We start from the raw sequence: 17,322 nt of genomic DNA, 5'->3' as shown, positions 1-17,322 counted from the left end.
GTTCCAGTTTCATCCACCTCATTAGAACTGATTCAAATGCATTCTTTTTAATGGCTAATACTCCATTGTGTATATGTACCACAGCTTTCTTATCCATTCGTCTGCCGATGGACATCTAGGTTGCTTCCATGTCCTGGCTATTGTAAACAGTGCTGCGATGAACATTGGGGTACATGTCTCTTTCAGCTCTGATTTCCTCGGTGTGTATGCCCAGCAGTGGGATTGCTGGGTCGTATGGCAGTTCTATTTACAGTTTTTTAAGGAATCTCCACACTGTTCTCCATAGTGGCTGTACTAGTTTGCATTCCCACCAACAGTGTAAGAGGGTTCCTTTTTCTCTGCACCCTTTCCAGCATTTATTGTTTGTAGACTTTTTGATAGCAGCCATTCTGACTGGCGTGAGATGTTACCTTATTGTGGTTTTGATTTGCATTTCTCTGATAATGAGTGATGTTCAGCATCTTTTCATGTGTTTGTTAGCCATCTGTATGTCTTCTTTGGAGAAATGTCTGTTTAGTTCTTTGGCCCATTTTTTGATTGGGTTGTTTATTTTTCTGGAATTGAGCTGCAGGAGCTGCTTGTATATTTTTGAGATTAATTCTTTGTCAGTTGCTTCGTTTGCTGTTACTTTCTCCCATTCTGAACGCTGTCTTTTCACCTTGCTTATAATTTCCTTCATTGTGCAAAAGCTTTTAAGTTTAATTAGGTCCCATTTATTTCGCTTTTATTTTCATTACTCTGGGAGGTGGGTCATAGAGGATCCTGCTGTGATTTATGTCAGAGAGTGTTTTGCCTACGTTTTTCTTTAGGAGTTTATAGTTTCTGGTTTATGTTTAGATCTTTAATCCATTTTGAGTTTATTTTTGTGTATGGTGTTAGAAAGTGTTCTAGTTTCATTCTTTTACAAGTGGTTTACCACTTTTCCCAGCACCACTTGTTAAAGAGATTGTCTTTTCTCCATTGTATATTCTTGCCTCCTTTGTCAAAGATAAGGTGTCCATAGATGCATGGATTTATCTCGGGGCTTTCCATTTTGTTCCATTGATCTATATTTCTGTCTTTGTGCCAGTACCATACTGTCTTGATGGCTGTAGCTTTGTAGTATAGTCTGAAGTCAGGCAGGTTGATTCCTCCAGTTCCATTCTTCTTAAGATTGCTTTGGCTATTCGAGGTTTTTTGTATTTCCATACAAATTGTGAAATTATTTATTCTAGTTCTCTGAAAATACCATTGGTAGCTTGATAGGGATTGCATTGAATCTATAGATTGCTTTGGGTAGTATACTCATTTTCACTATATTGATTCTTCCGATCCATGAACATGGTATATTTCTCCATTTATTTGTGTCCTCTTTGATTTCTTTCACCAGTGTTTTATAGTTTTCTACATATAGGTCTTTTGTTTCTTTAGGTAGATTTATTCCTAAGTATTTTATTCTTTTTGTTGCAATGGTGAATGGAATTGTTTCCTTAATTTCTCTATTTTTCTCATTGTTAGTGTATAGGAATGCAAGGGATTTCTGTGTGTTAATTTTATATCCTGCAACTTTACTATATTCATTGATTAGCTCTAGTAATTTTCTGGTGATCTTTAGGGTTTTCTATGTAGAGGACATGTCATCTGCAAACAGTGAGAGTTTTACTTCTTCTTTTCTAATCTGGATTCCTTTTATTTTTCTTCTCTGATTGCTGTGGCTTAAACTTCCAAAACTATGTTGAATAGTAGTGGTGAGAGTGGGCACCCTTGTCTTGTTCCTGACTTTAGGGGAAATGCTTTCAATTTTTCACCATTGAGGATGTTTGCTGTGAGTTTATCATATATGGCTTTTATTATATTGAGGTATGTTCCTTCTATTCCTGCTTTCTGGAGGGTTTTTATCATAAATGGATGTTGAATTTTGTCAAAGGCTTTCTCTGCATCTATTGAGATAATCATATGGGTTTTAGCTTTCAATTTGTTAATGTGGTGTATCACATTGATTGATTTGCAGATATTAAAGAATCCTTGCATCCCTGGGATAAAGTCCACTTGGTCATGATCTTTTTAATATGTTGTTGAATTCTGTTTGCTAGAATTTTGTTAAGGATTTTTGCATCCATGTTCATCAGTGATATTGGCCTGTAGTTTTTTCTTTTGTGTGTGTGTGTGTGTGGCATCTTTGGTTTTGATATTAGGGTGATGGTGGCCTCATAGAATGAGTTTGGAAGTTTACCCTCCTCTGCAGTTTTCTGGAAGAGTTTGAGTAGGATAGGTGTTAGCTCTTCTTTAAATTTTTGATAGAATTCAGCTGTGAAGCTGTCTAGTCCTGGGCTTTTGTTTGTTCGAAGATTTCTGATCACAGTTTCAATTTCCATGCTTATGATAGGTCTGTTAAGATTTTCTATTTCTTCCTGGTTCAGTTTTTGAAAGTTATACTTTTCTAAGAAATTTGTCCATTTCTTCCAAGTTGTCCATTCTATTGGCATATAGTTGCTGATAGTAGTCTCTTATGAGCCTTTGTATTTCTGTGTTGCCTGTTTTGATTTCTCCATTTTCATTTCTAATTTTGTTGATTTGATTCTTCTCCCTTTTTTCTTGATGAGTCTGGCTAATAGTTTGCCTATTTTATTTATCTTCTCAAAGAACCAGCTTTTAGCTTTGTTGATTTCATTTATTTATTTAAATGTCATCAAATTGAGGAAAGAAGTTGGCTTATTCATCAAAAGTTGGTAAAACTAGAGGACCCAGGTCATAATACACCTCCAATTATATATTAAACACCCCTATGGTTAAATAAACTATAATGAGTAATTTTTTTTTTCCTGAACCATAGATATTGGCTTTTTTTTTCCCCAGAGAAAAGAAAAAGAAGCTACTAGCAATTATTGCTTGGCCTCCTACTGTGTATAAATACTAATGCTACCTCATTTATTCCTCAGTACATCTTTGTGAAACAGATGTTATTTTATGGAAACTGAGCTTCAGAACGACTAAGTCATTGGTTTTTGAAATTGTTTTATTTCAACCCACAATAAGAAATCAATTTTTAAATCACGACCATTGAAGAGCATATAGACATGGTCTTCACTGAAATAAGTTTCAGGAAGTGATATGCAATTACCCTACTATATGCAATGCACATTGATACTTTCTACTCTATTTTACTTTTTAAAAGTTATTTTATCTTTTGGTCGTGGCACAAGGCATATGGAATCTTAGTTCCATGACCAGGGATTGAACCCCCTGCCACCCCCCTGCATGGGCAGCATGGAGTTTTAACTACTGGATCACTGGGGAAGTCCCTGTTTCACTTTTTAAAAACATTTAGCTTTGCATACTGCTAAATTAGTTTCACAACCGACTACAGAGTTGCCATCTGTTTTTGAATCTGTTTTAAAAAACTGGACTAAATAATGTTCAAAATCCTATAGAAAGTGGTAAACTGAACTCATGCTCTTTCTGGTAAATGCCTCTTCACAAACATGTTTTAATACTATATATATATATATATAGTATATCGTATTATATATATATATATATCGGAGAAGGCAATGGCACCCCACTCCAGTACTTTTGCCTGGAAAATCCCATGGACGGAGGAGCCTGGTGGGCTGCAGTCCATGGGGTCGCTAAGAGTCGGACACGACTGAGCGACTTCACTTTCACTTTTCACTTTCATGCATTGGAGAAGGAAATGGCAACCCACTCCAGTGTTCTTGCCTGGAGAATCCCGGGGATGGGGGAGCCTGGTGGGCTGCCATCTATGGGGTCGCACAGAGTCGGACACGACTGAAGCGACTTAGCAGCATATATATATATATATATAAAATTAGCTTTACCGCATAAGATGGAACCAGCAGAATGATCCTAGACAAAGCAGGAATAGGCCTACTGATGAACCATGAGACAAAACACACAGACAAATATATAATGATATTAATTCCCCCGTTTAGCATGTTAGTCAATGTGGTATTTACTTTTTTTTGTTGTTTTTAAGAAAATTGACTGTTGCCTACAAAAGTTAACAATACATTCATTTATTTGAGGCCACAGACTAGACATAGAGTTTACCTTGGTTTAACAGCAAAAGATTATTTCAAGTTTTAGTAAGTAACAAATTTTTATTTCTGACTTACTTTATGCTAAGGCTAAAATGAAAAAAGACAACAATGGGACTGGGGAACAGGGTATTGGGGAGAGAATAAGGAATAGTAGAGAGGAAGCAGTAGGCAGTCCCCAAAACCTTCGTTTAGCCCTTCATCTAACCAACTGAAGACTTCCTGACCAAGAGAAGAATAACTTGTTTCATGTTAGATTTTTAAAATATTAGGGTAAAAATATAAAATAGGCTACTTAAAACCCCTATAACATTCATGTAAATCTTAAAATCACCCAGTGGTCTGGTCTCCTAAAGTGAATGGATATATCCCCAAACCCAATCGTGGTGAGGGCACTGTTCCCTTGGAAGCTTCTATCGTATCACCAGTGGTTTACTTTTCCGTATGCCTATCACCTCCAACTTGTTAGCAACCTGGTCCAGTCCCTCATCTCCTCCCACATGGACAATGGCAACAGCTGTCTGGAGGGTTCTTTTTTACTTCAGTTCCTCCATCCTCTAATGCAAACTTCGTATCTTTCATTCATTCAATCAATGGATTACTTTCAATTCCATCACTGGATAACTTTTACCCATTCATTCAACTGTTGTGTGTTTTTCTTCCAGTTGATTTCTCTCTCTTGTTCATACATAACCTTTCTGCCGAACAGGTCTTTTTACTGGGTTAGACTGCCATGTCCTTACTCACATCCTCAAACTCCTGCTTTTCCTGGAATGACTTTTTTTTTTTTTTAATCTACTTAAGCTCTACTTAAAGGCTTAACTCAAGGCTACCTTTTCCAAGAAGCCTTCCCAAATTACTCAATCTCTTTGAATTTACAGCTCTTAGGCAGCAGAATGGGTATCATGATTCAGTTCTTTGTATCATGTCTTCTGTTGTTCTGTCCTTGCTTTATGAGTTGGCCTTGTCCTACTCACCTCTACTAGCAAGTCATTTCTGATCCCTGTCTATTTCTCTGGGCTCCCACCACTCTCTGTGCTTACTGCTAACATAACTCACACTGTGCTGAAATCATTATTGACTTAAGGATAGTGCTAAGTCAGCTAGCTTCCAACAAGTGCAGAGCTCTTAACAAGAAGGAAAATGCCAAAACTACAGTAATGGACTTCTACTTCTGGCAGCATGGAGGAGAGAAAGGGCTCTCTCACAGAATACCACTGGATCCTGGATAAATTACAGTAAACATGTTTGTCACGCTCATCAGAAAGTAGAAGAGATCACTAAAGGAAGGGGAAAAAATAACATTGAGCTGAATCCTTATGCAGAATGAGTAACATGCAGCAGAAGAAGCAGGTTTGCTCTGGGGACAAATGCTAGTATCAGTATCATTAACAGAGGCTAAACCCTGGGCCCAGCCAAAGCAGGGGAGAAAATCTGGGACTCCTGAGTTAAATCAGGACTCCTGAAAGGTTAACACAGTCCCAGGTAAGGAGCACCCTTTGTCACCTGGCAGAAACAAGTGCAAATTCTCTCTGGAGGAAAGTACCCCCAATTTAGGCCCACCAGATTTCCTTAGATTAACAAAATAGGAGCTCAAAATCCAAAAATACAAAATATACCAGGGAACAAGCTGCTATGGGAAAATCAGCAGAAATCAACAGAACAGGTAGATATCCAAGGTAAGTTACAGAATATAAAATTGTTGTTCAGTTACTAAGTTGAGTCTGACTCTTTGTGAACCCATGGACTGTAGCCTGCCAGACTCCTCTGTCCATGGGAATTTCCAGGCAAGAATACTGGAGTGGGTTGCCATTTTCTTCACCAGGAGATCTTCCTAACCGAGGGATCGAACCTGCATCTCCTGCATTGGCAGGCAGATTCTTTACTACTGAGCCACCTGGGAAGCCCCAGAATATAAAAATAACAATCCTGACAAACTTCAAAGAACTGCTATCACAGAGACCACATTTCCTGAGCACAAATGATCAAACTGAAAATTAGTATCAAAAAGATAAAATTTTAAATAGCTAGATTTTGGAAATTTAGAAAACTTTTCTAAATCACGAATCCAAAAAGTCATAAAGGTAATTTAAAAATTCTTAGAACTAAGTAATAAATACTTTTAAACAGAAAAATGTGGAGAATATAGGGAAGTGAGTCCTTGAAAACTTATAGAAAATAACACAACTTGAAAATTAATTAGATAAAAATTAAGATGTACAAGTACATAAAATTAAAGAAAGCAGAAGGAAATACCACAGATAACATCCATAATTAGTGAAGTAGAAAACAAATATTTGTGGCTTCCCTTATAGCTCAGTTGGTAAAGAATCCACCTGCAATTCAGGAGACCCCGGTTTAATCCCTGGGTCAGGAAGATCCCCTGGAGAAGGGATAAGCTACCCACTCCAGTATTCTTGGGCTTCCCTTGTGGCTCAGCTGGTAAAGAATCCACCTGCAATGCGGGGGACCTGGGTTTGATCCCTGGGTTGGGAAGATCCCCTGGAGAAGGGAAAGGCTACCCACTCCAGTATTCTGGCCTAGAGAATTCCACGGACCGTATAGTTCATGGGGTCGCAAAGAGTTGATATAAAAGAACATAAAATTAAATCTAAAGAAAGCAGAAGGAAATACCACAGATAACATCCATAATTAATGAAGTAGAAAACAAATATTTAAGGGAGAGTATCAACAAAGCCCAGAATGGCAGCTAAATCAAACAAGTAAAACAAATTTCTGGTGTAGTTGGTCAAAGGGGAAAAAAAGAAGGCACAAGTAAACAGCAGAAATGAAAAGGAGGACACGACCACCCAGGGAGCAAAGGAGAAAAAGAACATGGAAGGAATTTCATTAAAAATAAATGATGTAAAATGCACAAAACTCTAGAAAAACACTTTACCTAAATTGACTCAAGAAGAAATAGAAAGCCCAAATAGCCTATAATTATTAAATAAATTGAAATTAAGATGTTTCCCACAAAGAAAGGCCAGGCTCAAATGGCTTACCAAGTAAGTTTTATCAAACGATCAAAGGATGGTTCAGTTCAATCTAATATAAACGTTTTTAGAGAATGAGACAAGAGGGAACAGTTTCCAACTCAGAGGGTGTACAGACCAAAGGAATCATCTCAGAAGCCTTAGAAAGCTTACTAAAAACAAAGGCACTAACCTGTACAAGAATGTTAGTAGCAGCATTATTTATAACTGCAAAAAACTGGGAACAACCCAAATGTCCACTGACATGGATAAATTGTGGTTTATGCACTTGCAATATTATATAGATAAAAATGAGCGAGTAATAGCTATCTACAACATGGATGAATCTTAGAAATAATGTTATGTGGGGAAAAAAAAGCAAACCACAGGGGAGTATTAGAGAATAAAATTTTGTAAAGCTAAAAAGCAAAACCATTTTTAAAGGGTATATACATAAATGGAAAGGATATATATATATATGTATGTATGTATATATTGCAGGTAGTTAATAAACACAAAATTAAAGATAGTGGTGACCTCTAGGGAGAGCCAGGAGCATAGGTTAGGGGAAGAACACGAGAAATTCAGTAGTATTTCTAATGTTTTAATGTACAAATTGGGTGATGAGTCATTTAGTTATTATGCTTCATAACTTACGTTAAATATATTCTTTATAGATATCAAACATTACATATAATTTTTAAAAATCTGCAATGGTGGAAATAAAGGAACAAATGAATGAAGGCTCCCTGAAAGAAAATGGAGAATCCCTGATGGAAGCTACCCTATGCAGAAGATAAAGTAGGTCCTTAATTAATGTTGGTTGGTTTACTGCTTTTCCCAAATATATACCTGAATTCCTTTCCTACTGGTGCTCCCAGATAGGCAAGGTACCTTCTTCCATACACACAGCCTAAACCCACAATCCCGGTCCAGCTAAGTCCTGACACTTACATGACAAGAGACTGACACCTGGTGGATACAGAGTGAATTTAATAAAATGACTAGGGAGTAAACCTCACTCTACTTGGTGAAAGAGGCAGTAGAGTGAAGCATTGAGAATGAGGAGAAAACTAAAATTCAGAAAGAGGAGAATGAAGGATACCCATCTCTGAGAAGGAGGTGGAAGAAAAAGGGGGATTGTTATCCAAATGAGACTAAAGAGCTAGTCTCCAAATGAGAAAGATTTCCCTCTCATTCCCTGAGACCAGAATAAGAGGAAAAGAGGTTACAGCTGCTGTAAGGAAAATTCAAAACTATCTGGAAAAAAAGGAAGGAAGATAACTGGTCTCAGCCTAGCAAGCTAAAACCACACCTACTTCTTAGCAGTGGCCAGGTGTCAGGTGACTCCCCGGGAACTCCCCACTCCCAGTCCCCATTGAGGAATCTATGTGATTCTAAGGAGGCTGATCCTGCCTTTTTTTTTCAAAAGGTACAGGCCATGATGTAGCGTAAACAAGCAAATTAGCATTTATTATACCAATCTCCTGCCCACAGTGACTGGCTAGGGATGGGTGTGTGACCCAGGCTGACCTCACCGAAGTGAATCTTAGGGCTATTGCTAGGATTCCTGGCACAAAGATGCCCTCTCTTTCTGGCTGGACATGAGAGAGGAAACATGGAATCCCAGGAGTGCTGGCAGCCACGAGGTGGACCAGGCTTAAGATGATCCTACAGAAGGTAGGGGGGAAAATCAATCAGGTATTCAGAGACTTACGGAGTCACTGGATCAGCTTTACCTGGAGTTGGCCCTACCTCTGGACTTGCCAGTCACATGAGCCAATAAATCTTTGTTTTTAAGCCAGTCTGAGTTAGGTTTTCTATGATTTAAAACCAAAAGACTCCAAGCCTAGGCATTCATCGTATTTCATCCCTATATTCCCACAAGATAGTGCAGGGATCCAGGAGAGGGGTCACTACAGATTAGTGACTCTAAAGCCAAGGGGACTGAGCTGGAAAGGTGAGAGGCAAAAATCAGGCACTATGTAAGACAGGGTGCCTCAGCTGTCTATACAGAAGAGAATGAAGAGCCAAGTGAGAAGCAAGTGCAAAGAAGGGCCTCTTCTAGGCAGCCAGGTAGAGTTAACATAGGGCTATAAACACTCCTTCCCACATACCTATCATGGGGGTGCCGCTTTGGGGTCTTTCCGCTCATGGGGAATGGAGCTCGGAAGCACATGCCCCTTTAAGTCTTTATTACCCTGTGCGGAGGTGTCTACTTCTCCCCTGACCAAATGAAGAGCCTCCTTTTGGCTTCTACTGCCCCTGATGACGCTCACTTTGGGGGTGACAGGAGGAATTTTATCTTCTGCTTCTTTGGCATGACGGGAACTGGGGCCCCTTCCTCCTTTGGAAACGGCGCCATCCTCCTGACCTTGGGCAAGCACCCCCTTCTCAGCCTCTCCTACTGGCCCTGGCCCCCCTGATCCTCCAGCTGAGTTGCTCTCCCCTCCAGAGGCCCATGCCTCCCGTGGTAACCTTGAGGACTGGGCTGAGTCCACAGCAGCTGCTGACTTGTCGGGGGTAGAATTCCTTTCCCTACTTCCACCTGATTTTTTTCGAGGGCGCCCCCGTTTTCTTTTGGCATCACTTCCTGTATCGTCTAGATCCTGCTTTGTGGCTTTAGCTGGTGGGTCCTGCCCACTGGCTTCGCTCACAGGCACTTCAGCTGTCCTCTTGACACCTTTGTCATGGGGTCCCAGGTCACCCCCTATGCCCACTTCCCTGTTCTCTGCACTCCTTGGCTGAGCGAGCCCCCCAGGGGGAGCTTGCCCAGGCCCAGGTCCAGGTCCAGGCAAAGCAGGAACCGTTGGTAAGATCATGTTAATGATGGGAACAGCTGCTTGGGGTCCCCCAGCCCTACTGGGCAGAGGCAGTGCAGCCATTTTCAGAGTGCCTGAAGAAAGTTTGGGGGCCAAGATGGGTGGAGAGACTCGGATTGGCGGAATAAGTGAGCGAGGGGCCCGGGGGAGGAGCAGAGGCAGCCGTGCCACTAGGGCATTAACCTGCGGGTTATTGGCTACTGGCGCCGGGCTCTCCGCTACACTCTTCTTTCTCTCTCCACGTGCAGAGGGGCCAGCCCCAGCTCGGGGGTCTAGCTCTTTAGGAGGCTAAAAAGTAAAGAGAAGAACACAGTAAGTGGGAAGACTGGACAATGGAGGGAATATAGGAACAGGACGTGAAAAAGTACTGAACCCACTGGGCGAAGGGTGTACTACACCCGCAGCCCAGGGGAGTAAGGTCAAGGGCATCAGCTTCCTCACCTGGACCTGTCTCTCTGGTCTCTTATGAGAACCGCCCTCCAGGTTCTCTACCCCGTTCTTGGATTTAGATGACCGTTCCCGAGGGGCATGTTCGTCCTCTTCTGCGGAGGTGCCAGAAAAGGAAAAGCGGTGAGGAAGGAACAGAATGGAGGAGGGAGGTGATTCTGACTGGTAGAGAGGCAGGAGAAAGAGGTGGGCTAAGGCATGTCTGGGAAGGGTCTCTAGGAACAGAAGGTGTCTCTCTCCTCATTTATGTGGGAGAGCCTTTAAGCTTGAAAGTGGCTGAAGGGTTCTCTGAACGTAATACAGGGTCCACCCACCAGCGAGTCCCACAGTTTTGAGCACATGGGCGTGTGCAGATCGGGCAGAGATGAGATGCTGCTGTAGCAGGAAGCGGGCAACCTCAACGATGGAACTGAAGGACCGTTTCAGGATTCGCTCAGCCCAGTCACAGGTCAAGGCACAGGCTGCTTCTACCACCTCATCCCGAGGCGCTGGGGTTACTTCTGGGCCCATTTCTGGCTAAACAGGGGAAGGACACACCCAATTACACTGTGAACAAAGGCCCCTGCGCCCCTCTCAGGCACCAATGTTGACCATAAGACCAGACTAGGGATGGCAGTAGCTTCTATCATGCCATCCCAGAAACCCCCAAATTCTCTTTCTCCTCTGCCTCAGCCATAGCGTAGGCAGAAGGGCATATCCTATAGGCTGAGAAACTGTGCCAAACGACCTAGGCTGTGTCAGGCCTCAAAACACCTCCCAAAGTCCTCTGCCATCTACTTTGGGGAGAAGAGTGCAGTCGGAGGGTTGTTACTTACACTCTCAGAGCCCTTTAGGTCAAGTCCGGGCAAGGGCGGCATAGATACCAAGGTCTTCCTTCGTATGCCACTGTAGCAATATCTGACATAAGTTAAGGGGTAACCAACACACTGGAGGTCCCCATGTAGGAAGGTTGGGCTGTTTCCACTTCCAGCTCTTCACATCCTCACCCTAAGGTTCTTTCCCCAGGTCCTCCAGCCCACCCTCTCCAGTCAAGGATACTTGGACTGGCCCCGGCCACCAAGCCTTCGGGCCTTGATGTCAGGGAAGATCTCTCTGATGATTTTGCCAAAGTTGGCTGTGCTGAGCGGGCGGCAACACGCGAGGCTCTCGCAGTACTTCCTGAGTGAGGCAGGGACAGAGAGGGAAGAACACTCAGAGAAGAAGGGTGGGTTCAGAGGGTCCCTGGGAATCAAGGTTGGGAGACCCTTGAAGTCCGGCTCCATCGAGGCAGGGGCCTCTCCAGGGAGGAGGGGGTAGTCCTAGGCCCACCTCCCCAGCCCCCATACACCCCCTCCCATCCACCCACCGATAGGCATCATAAACACTTTGTTTTGGCAGGCAGGTGTCGGTATGCTCCTCTAGGTGGTTGCGGATCCACCTGTAAGCATACATGTACTCCTCGTTGCTGAGTGTACTTGGCTCTGAGCTGCAAGAGAAATAAGAGAGACAAGTATTGCCAACATCCCAACAGTTGCCCTGGTTCCATCCAGATTATCACCTCAGTAGGGCTGGACTGAATCAGTGCATCCAGAATTCACCTTTCTCTGGTAAACCAAGGCAGGACAGCAACTTTTATTCCCGACTAAGGAGAGCTGTTATGAGTATTCCTATTCACCAAGCCCTTTTTAAGGGAGCCTTTCTTTTTTTTTTTTTTAAGTTTTTATTGAATTTGTTACAATACTGCTCCTGTTGTTTACATTTTGGTCAGGAGTCATGTGGGATCTTAGCTCCCCAACCAGGGATTGAAACCGCACCCCCTGCATTGGAAAGTGAAGTCTTAACCACTAGACCACCAGGGACCACCCCTAGGGAGCCTTTCTTTAAAAATAAGCACCTCTGATATCTAAAATTCCAGCACCAAACCTACCTTTTGTCTCCAGTACTGGGCCCTGAGGGGAGCTGAAGGTAGAGATACAGCTTGTCATTGTCGGAGAATTTCTGTACATCTTGCTGAGGTAGGGAGTAACAGAGAGGTAGGAAAAATTATAAGGCCAAGAAATACCCAAGGTAGGACCCTCTGATCCTGATCCTTACTAAACAGTCTAGCTGAGTGAGTGAGTGTCAGGCTGACAAAGGACCTTAGAAATGATTTAAGGTTAGGAGCCCTTAAGGATTACCAAGGTGAGAAGGGTAGTGGAGGGGATCAGCTCTGATTTTATCTCTACTGGGCTTCTCCACAAGAGGTCACAGAGATGAAGTGAGATGCTCAAGGTCAAAGCGATAACAAGTTGTAAAGCCAATTATCTTCTGACAGGGCAGACAGCACTGACTCCCTGACTCCCTTGCATGAATCTTTCTAACCCATATCCTCACCATCTTCATCCCCCCCACCAATGCCATCTCTCTTGCCTTCTTCCGTAAATACTCACCAGGATCCCCTCTACTTTGTTCTGCACGGCCTTGCTGTAGAGAAGAGGAAAAAGCTGGAGGTCATACAAAAGATTTCTCCCCATCCCTGTGGCTGACTGCTAGGGAGAGGAAGGGGTCTGAAAAGCCTAGCAGGTGCTCAAGAACTGCTACCATGATGAAAATCTCCCCTGGTCAGATGCACTCCCGTGGGGAGGTGCAGGTCATCCAATACAGAGGAAGAGAAGTGCTATAGGGATCTATACCCAGGTCTGAAACAAGGTTTAGAGATGGTGATGAGTACTTACGAAATGGTACCTCGGAGCCTCTGAAGAAGGGTGGTGGGTTCCCCCGCCTCAGCACCACCTGAGGAAGTCCTTCCCCCAGTCTTTGGGCTCTTAGCATCAGGTTCATCTTCTGCCATCCTGGCATGAGGGCTAGAGTTGAGAGAAGACAGGACAAGATTTAACAAGATTTTCCTTCCCCGCTGGAGGTCCCAGGGCACTCCTCACCTCTCTACCCAGAAAGGCAGAAAAACAGAAAGAAAGCCTCCGAATTTCCCCAGTGGTCTTTTTCTATAATTTGCCTTCTACAAAAATTAGAAATTATTCCATTACTTCTCCAGGCCCATATATACCCAAAGAGATCTTTGCCATTTCCATTCTATCTGCCCCACCTTTCTGCAGTCTCCTAAATGTGGAAAACTGTAAAGGAAGAGATACGGGGGATTGGGAATCCACGTTAGAGAGAAATTTTCATTTCTGCCTCTAACCCCATACTACCCTCCTTTCCCTCAACCACCACCACAGGATAAAGTTGTCTAATTCTCTAATATACTCCTCACCACTGAATTTGCCTGGGAGGTCAGAAAGGATACGAACAGTTTCTGCCCTTCCAGGCTTGGAAAAAACTGGGCCCAACTTCTCATTACTTAATCTCGCCACGGCTTCCCCCGCAGCTCCCCCTCCCCACGTCGCCGGCCCCTACGTCATCGCCCTCACCTCCCCTCCCGACGCGCGCCCCCAGTCTCTCCCTTCCCCCTCCATTCAATCCCGCGTTGCTGCAAAGTAGGGGGTTCAGGGTAGCGGAATTCCTGTGCTGGGCGTAGAAAACCCGGTTGCGGGAAAGGGGGGGTCCTAGATTCGGGGCACGTGCACATGGGTGAAGAAGCAGTTGAAAATACAGCCAAAATCTTGTCTGCTCTCCTCCCAACTCATATTGCCCCCTCCCTACCTTTGAACAGTCACCTTCCAAAACAACCAACAATAAAGGTAAGGGAGAAAGAGAAACTACCTCGTAGCCACCTTCACTCCAGCCCAGCCCCACGATCCTGGCCCAGCGGGCTCGTGCGTTGCTTTATTTCCTTTTTTCTGAATGGCTGGAACGGCCCCGATCTGCCTAGATACTCGGACGGCCTGCTCTACGATTGGTCGTTGCTGCCACCCGGAGACAGAAGGCGCCGGGCTCGCACCGGCAGCCGCTAAAATCTGCCTGGTAACAGAATCTGATTGGTCAATAGGGGAGGGAAAATCCAAAGTTGGTCTTATTTGAGTCAAGAGGGGGAAGTCCGGGTTAGGTTTCGGTTAAAACTGGGGTCGGTTGGGACTGCCGGTCCCAAGAGGTTCTTCTCTTAAAGGGACCGCAGGACGAAAGACCGGACGCTCTCCTCCTTTTGAAGCTTTCTTTGCTTTCTCCTTCCGTGTTTCAGTTTTGACTTCGGGCGTCAGAGCTACTGGAAGAAAAGATTCAATGGATGATAAAATAGCTAGAAAATTATAGGTAGCAGTGATGGAAGTCGCTGGAAACTCACATTACCAGCTTTTGATGAAAAACAAGTCGAACTATTCGCCCCTAGTCCCCACCACCCAACACGTGCTTGCAGACACTCAGAGGAAACCTGCAAGCCCGAGCTCACATTCCTCAACTGATGGAGGCCTCTTAACCTCAGCAGCTGTACCACATAAAGCTAAAGTGCCCTTAGTCTTCCTAGGTTTCCCGCAAGGTTTCCCGCAAGTACCTCGTTTCCTTCCAAAGAGTCGCTGCTGCTTTTGCATCCCCTTAGTTCTGCAGTCAGTGAATAATGGCATTTTGACTGACTCCCCCAAGGGGTGCTGAATTCCCACCTGGACTGTTTTGCTTCAGAGAACATTGTACTGAACGGTCAAGCGTCCCTCTCCCTTTTGATTAAGGCTTTTTAAGGTCAGGAGTCTGATGAAAACAATGAACCTTCTGCCACGAAAATACAGGTACAGGCCAAGTGGTGCATCTAATTTAAGAGGTCACGGACTCTAGGTTAACCACCCTTTGAATGGATGAACAGTTTTTTGTTTTGCACAGCAGATACATTACACCCAAAACTATGTTTGTAGTCCTGTCCTGCAGTTCACCAGTCTCATCATCATTGTGTTTTTGTAAAGAGGAGAGCAGTGTTGCCTCCTCATGTGTTCATGCAGCTCAGTCATTTTGACTCTTTGTGACCCCCCTGGACAGTAGCCCGTCAGTCTCCTCTGTCCAGGGAATTTTCCAGGCAAGAATACTGGAGTTGGTTGCCATTCCCTTCTCCATGGGATCTTCCCAACCCAGGGAAAGAACCCATGTCTCTGGGGTCTCCTGCAGTGGCAGGCAAATTCTTTACCACTGAGCCATCTGGGAAGCCTGATTTTGTGATCATCGCCCTTTGCAGCCTGCATTTCCCTACTACTAGCTTTGGTGGGTCCTGGGGGAACAAACCCAGGGGACTGTGGAGTTGGGGAAATACAAATATACTGCCTAGAAGGTTTTCTAGTAACAGCTAAAATTTATTTGTTTATTGCGTGCCAGACACCAGACCGAATGTTAAATACCTTATTTTGAAGTAGGAATTATTGTTGCCTCCATTTTACAGACAAGGAAGCAGACTTGGAGAGGTGAAGGGACTTGTCCAGAGTTACATTGTAGTAAGTGCTGGAATCAGGATCCAAAGTCAGTCCCTCTGCCTTGAGAGCCCATTCTCTTGAATACTGCCCTAGATTGCATTTATACAGATTTTCAGGTGCTCATGTACAAATATGGGTATAGACTGATGGAAAGATACCCCAAACACCACTGTTTGGTATAAAGTGGAATGTAAAGCACTTTAAATGGAAAAAGAATTTGGGGTAAATTATGCGGCTTACGAATTTCATTTTTTTTTTAATAATCTTATTTATTTTTGGCTGCGCTGGGTCTTTGTTGCTGCATGGGCTTCTCATTGCTGTGGTTTCTCTTGTTGCTGAGCAGGGGCTCTAGGGCACGTGGGCTCAGTAGCTGAGGTTCCCAGGCTCTAGAGCACAGGCTCAGTAGTTCTGGTGCACAGACTTAGTTGCTCTGAGGCATGTAGATCAGGGATTGAACCTGTGTCTCCTGCATTGGCAAGTGGATTCTATATCACTGAACCACCACGGAAGCCCTGGCTTAGGAATTTGAAGGTGGCAGAGAATAATCAAAACCTTTAGCAAAGGGAGGAAAAGTATCATAGCTGTGAAAGGGAAATTATTTTGACAGCACTGTAGAAAGGCCAGGTTGAGTCAGGAGGTGGGAAGGCTAGAGATGGGAAAAACAGGCAACTAAATATTTATGCCAAATTTCTGCCTAAGAGCTGAGGATACAAAGCTGAATAAGGTATAATAAGGTACTGTTGCAGGAAGGAAGCCAATTCCGACTCCATGTTGGAAATTGTTCCTTTGACTTGCTTTTATTATTATAATTATACTCAATGGCTTGCCTGGAGGACCCTGCCCCTCTGCTTGACTATAAACTAAAGCCTTTCTTCATCTTATGGACAGATAGTTTGTCCCTGCCCACCTGTGAATAGAAGAGACTAACACACCGCTTCTGAAGGCTGGACATTCCCTTGGAGATGTTTTACAAGACTGAAGACCCTTTCACTTTACTTCCCCACTGCATCTTCCTCTCTATTCTGCCTTTTGACTTTAGTTCCTCATTGCTTCTTTCTCTCTAATCTATAAAACAATCTGGCATCCAGACCCCAATAAGATGGTTATTTTGAGGCGCTAGCCTTGCCTCAACACCTTGTCTCTTGAATTCATTGGTCTATTGAACAGCAAGCAGAGTGAGGTTGGACTTGGTAACAGTATGATGGTCCTTGCCCTGAGAAGTAACAATAAAAATTGTCTGATAAGCATCATTATAATAACAGCAATTATTTATTAACATTAATATGTGCTGAGGGTTGTTCTAGGGCCTCATATATGTTATGTTTTTAATCTCATAGCAACTCTATCAGATAAGTACAATGATTATCCCTATTTTACAGATGAGGAAACTGAGGTAATGAGAGATTAATACTTTGTCCAAGATTACACAGTAAGTGATGGACCTAGGATCTGAACTGGGCTGCCTGGATTCAGAATTTGCTCTTCAGTTCAGTTCAGTCACTCAGTCGTGTCTGACTCTTTGTGACCCCATGAATCCCAGCACACCAGGCACTCCCTGTCCATCACCAACTCCCGGAGTTTACCCAAACTCATGTGCATCGAGTTGGTGATTCCATCTAGCCATCTCATCCTCTGTCGTCCCCTTCTCCTCCTGCCCCCAATCCCTCCCAGTATCAGGGTCTTTTCCAATGAGTCAACTCTTCACATGAGGTGGCCAAAGTACTGGAGTTTCATCAGTCCT

At 43.6% G+C, this 17,322-nt stretch overlaps 1 protein-coding gene across 4 annotated transcripts; it reads right to left on the bottom strand.

Annotated features, from left to right (window-relative positions):
* Positions 1-4,000: 4,000 nt before the first annotated feature.
* Positions 4,001-14,084, bottom strand: RFX5 (regulatory factor X5). 4 transcript variants are annotated; one of them, XM_019955605.2, is made up of 10 exons: positions 13,960-14,084; positions 12,975-13,103; positions 12,690-12,723; positions 12,188-12,270; positions 11,627-11,746; positions 11,320-11,439; positions 11,097-11,178; positions 10,596-10,797; positions 10,276-10,376; positions 4,001-10,122 (listed from the first exon to the last, which is right to left on the bottom strand). In XM_019955605.2, exons 2-10 carry the CDS (start codon positions 13,088-13,090, stop codon positions 9,133-9,135), a joined length of 1,848 nt encoding a protein of 615 aa, XP_019811164.2. In that variant the 5' UTR covers positions 13,091-13,103; positions 13,960-14,084; the 3' UTR covers positions 4,001-9,132. The 4 variants fall into 4 exon arrangements, with proteins under 4 accessions (XP_019811164.2, XP_070641796.1, XP_070641795.1 ...); XM_070785695.1 differs by lacking the exon at positions 13,960-14,084 and adding an exon at positions 13,900-13,933; XM_070785694.1 differs by lacking the exon at positions 13,960-14,084 and adding an exon at positions 13,511-13,621.
* Between the last annotated feature and the right edge of the window lie 3,238 nt (positions 14,085-17,322).

Source organism: Bos indicus, chromosome 3 (assembly GCF_029378745.1).
Source record: "Bos indicus isolate NIAB-ARS_2022 breed Sahiwal x Tharparkar chromosome 3, NIAB-ARS_B.indTharparkar_mat_pri_1.0, whole genome shotgun sequence".
Lineage (NCBI taxonomy): Eukaryota > Metazoa > Chordata > Mammalia > Artiodactyla > Bovidae > Bos > Bos indicus.
Note: the sequence above shows the minus strand (reverse complement) of the source record. Positions and strands in the feature narration are given on the sequence as shown.

Bases quoted from the DNA above. Each gene is read 5' to 3' on its own strand.
- RFX5 (XM_019955605.2), bottom strand. From the start codon at position 13,090: ATGGCAGAAGATGAACCTGATGCTAAGAGCCCAAAGACTGGGGGAAGG. The intron at 10,377-10,595 runs GTGGGTGGACCC...GCACCTCCGCAG, and splicing joins CAAAACTGTGGGACTCGCTG to AAGAGGACGAACATGCCCCT. The intron at 10,123-10,275 runs GTGAGGAAGCTG...TTTACTTTTTAG, and splicing joins GACCAGAGAGACAGGTCCAG to CCTCCTAAAGAGCTAGACCC.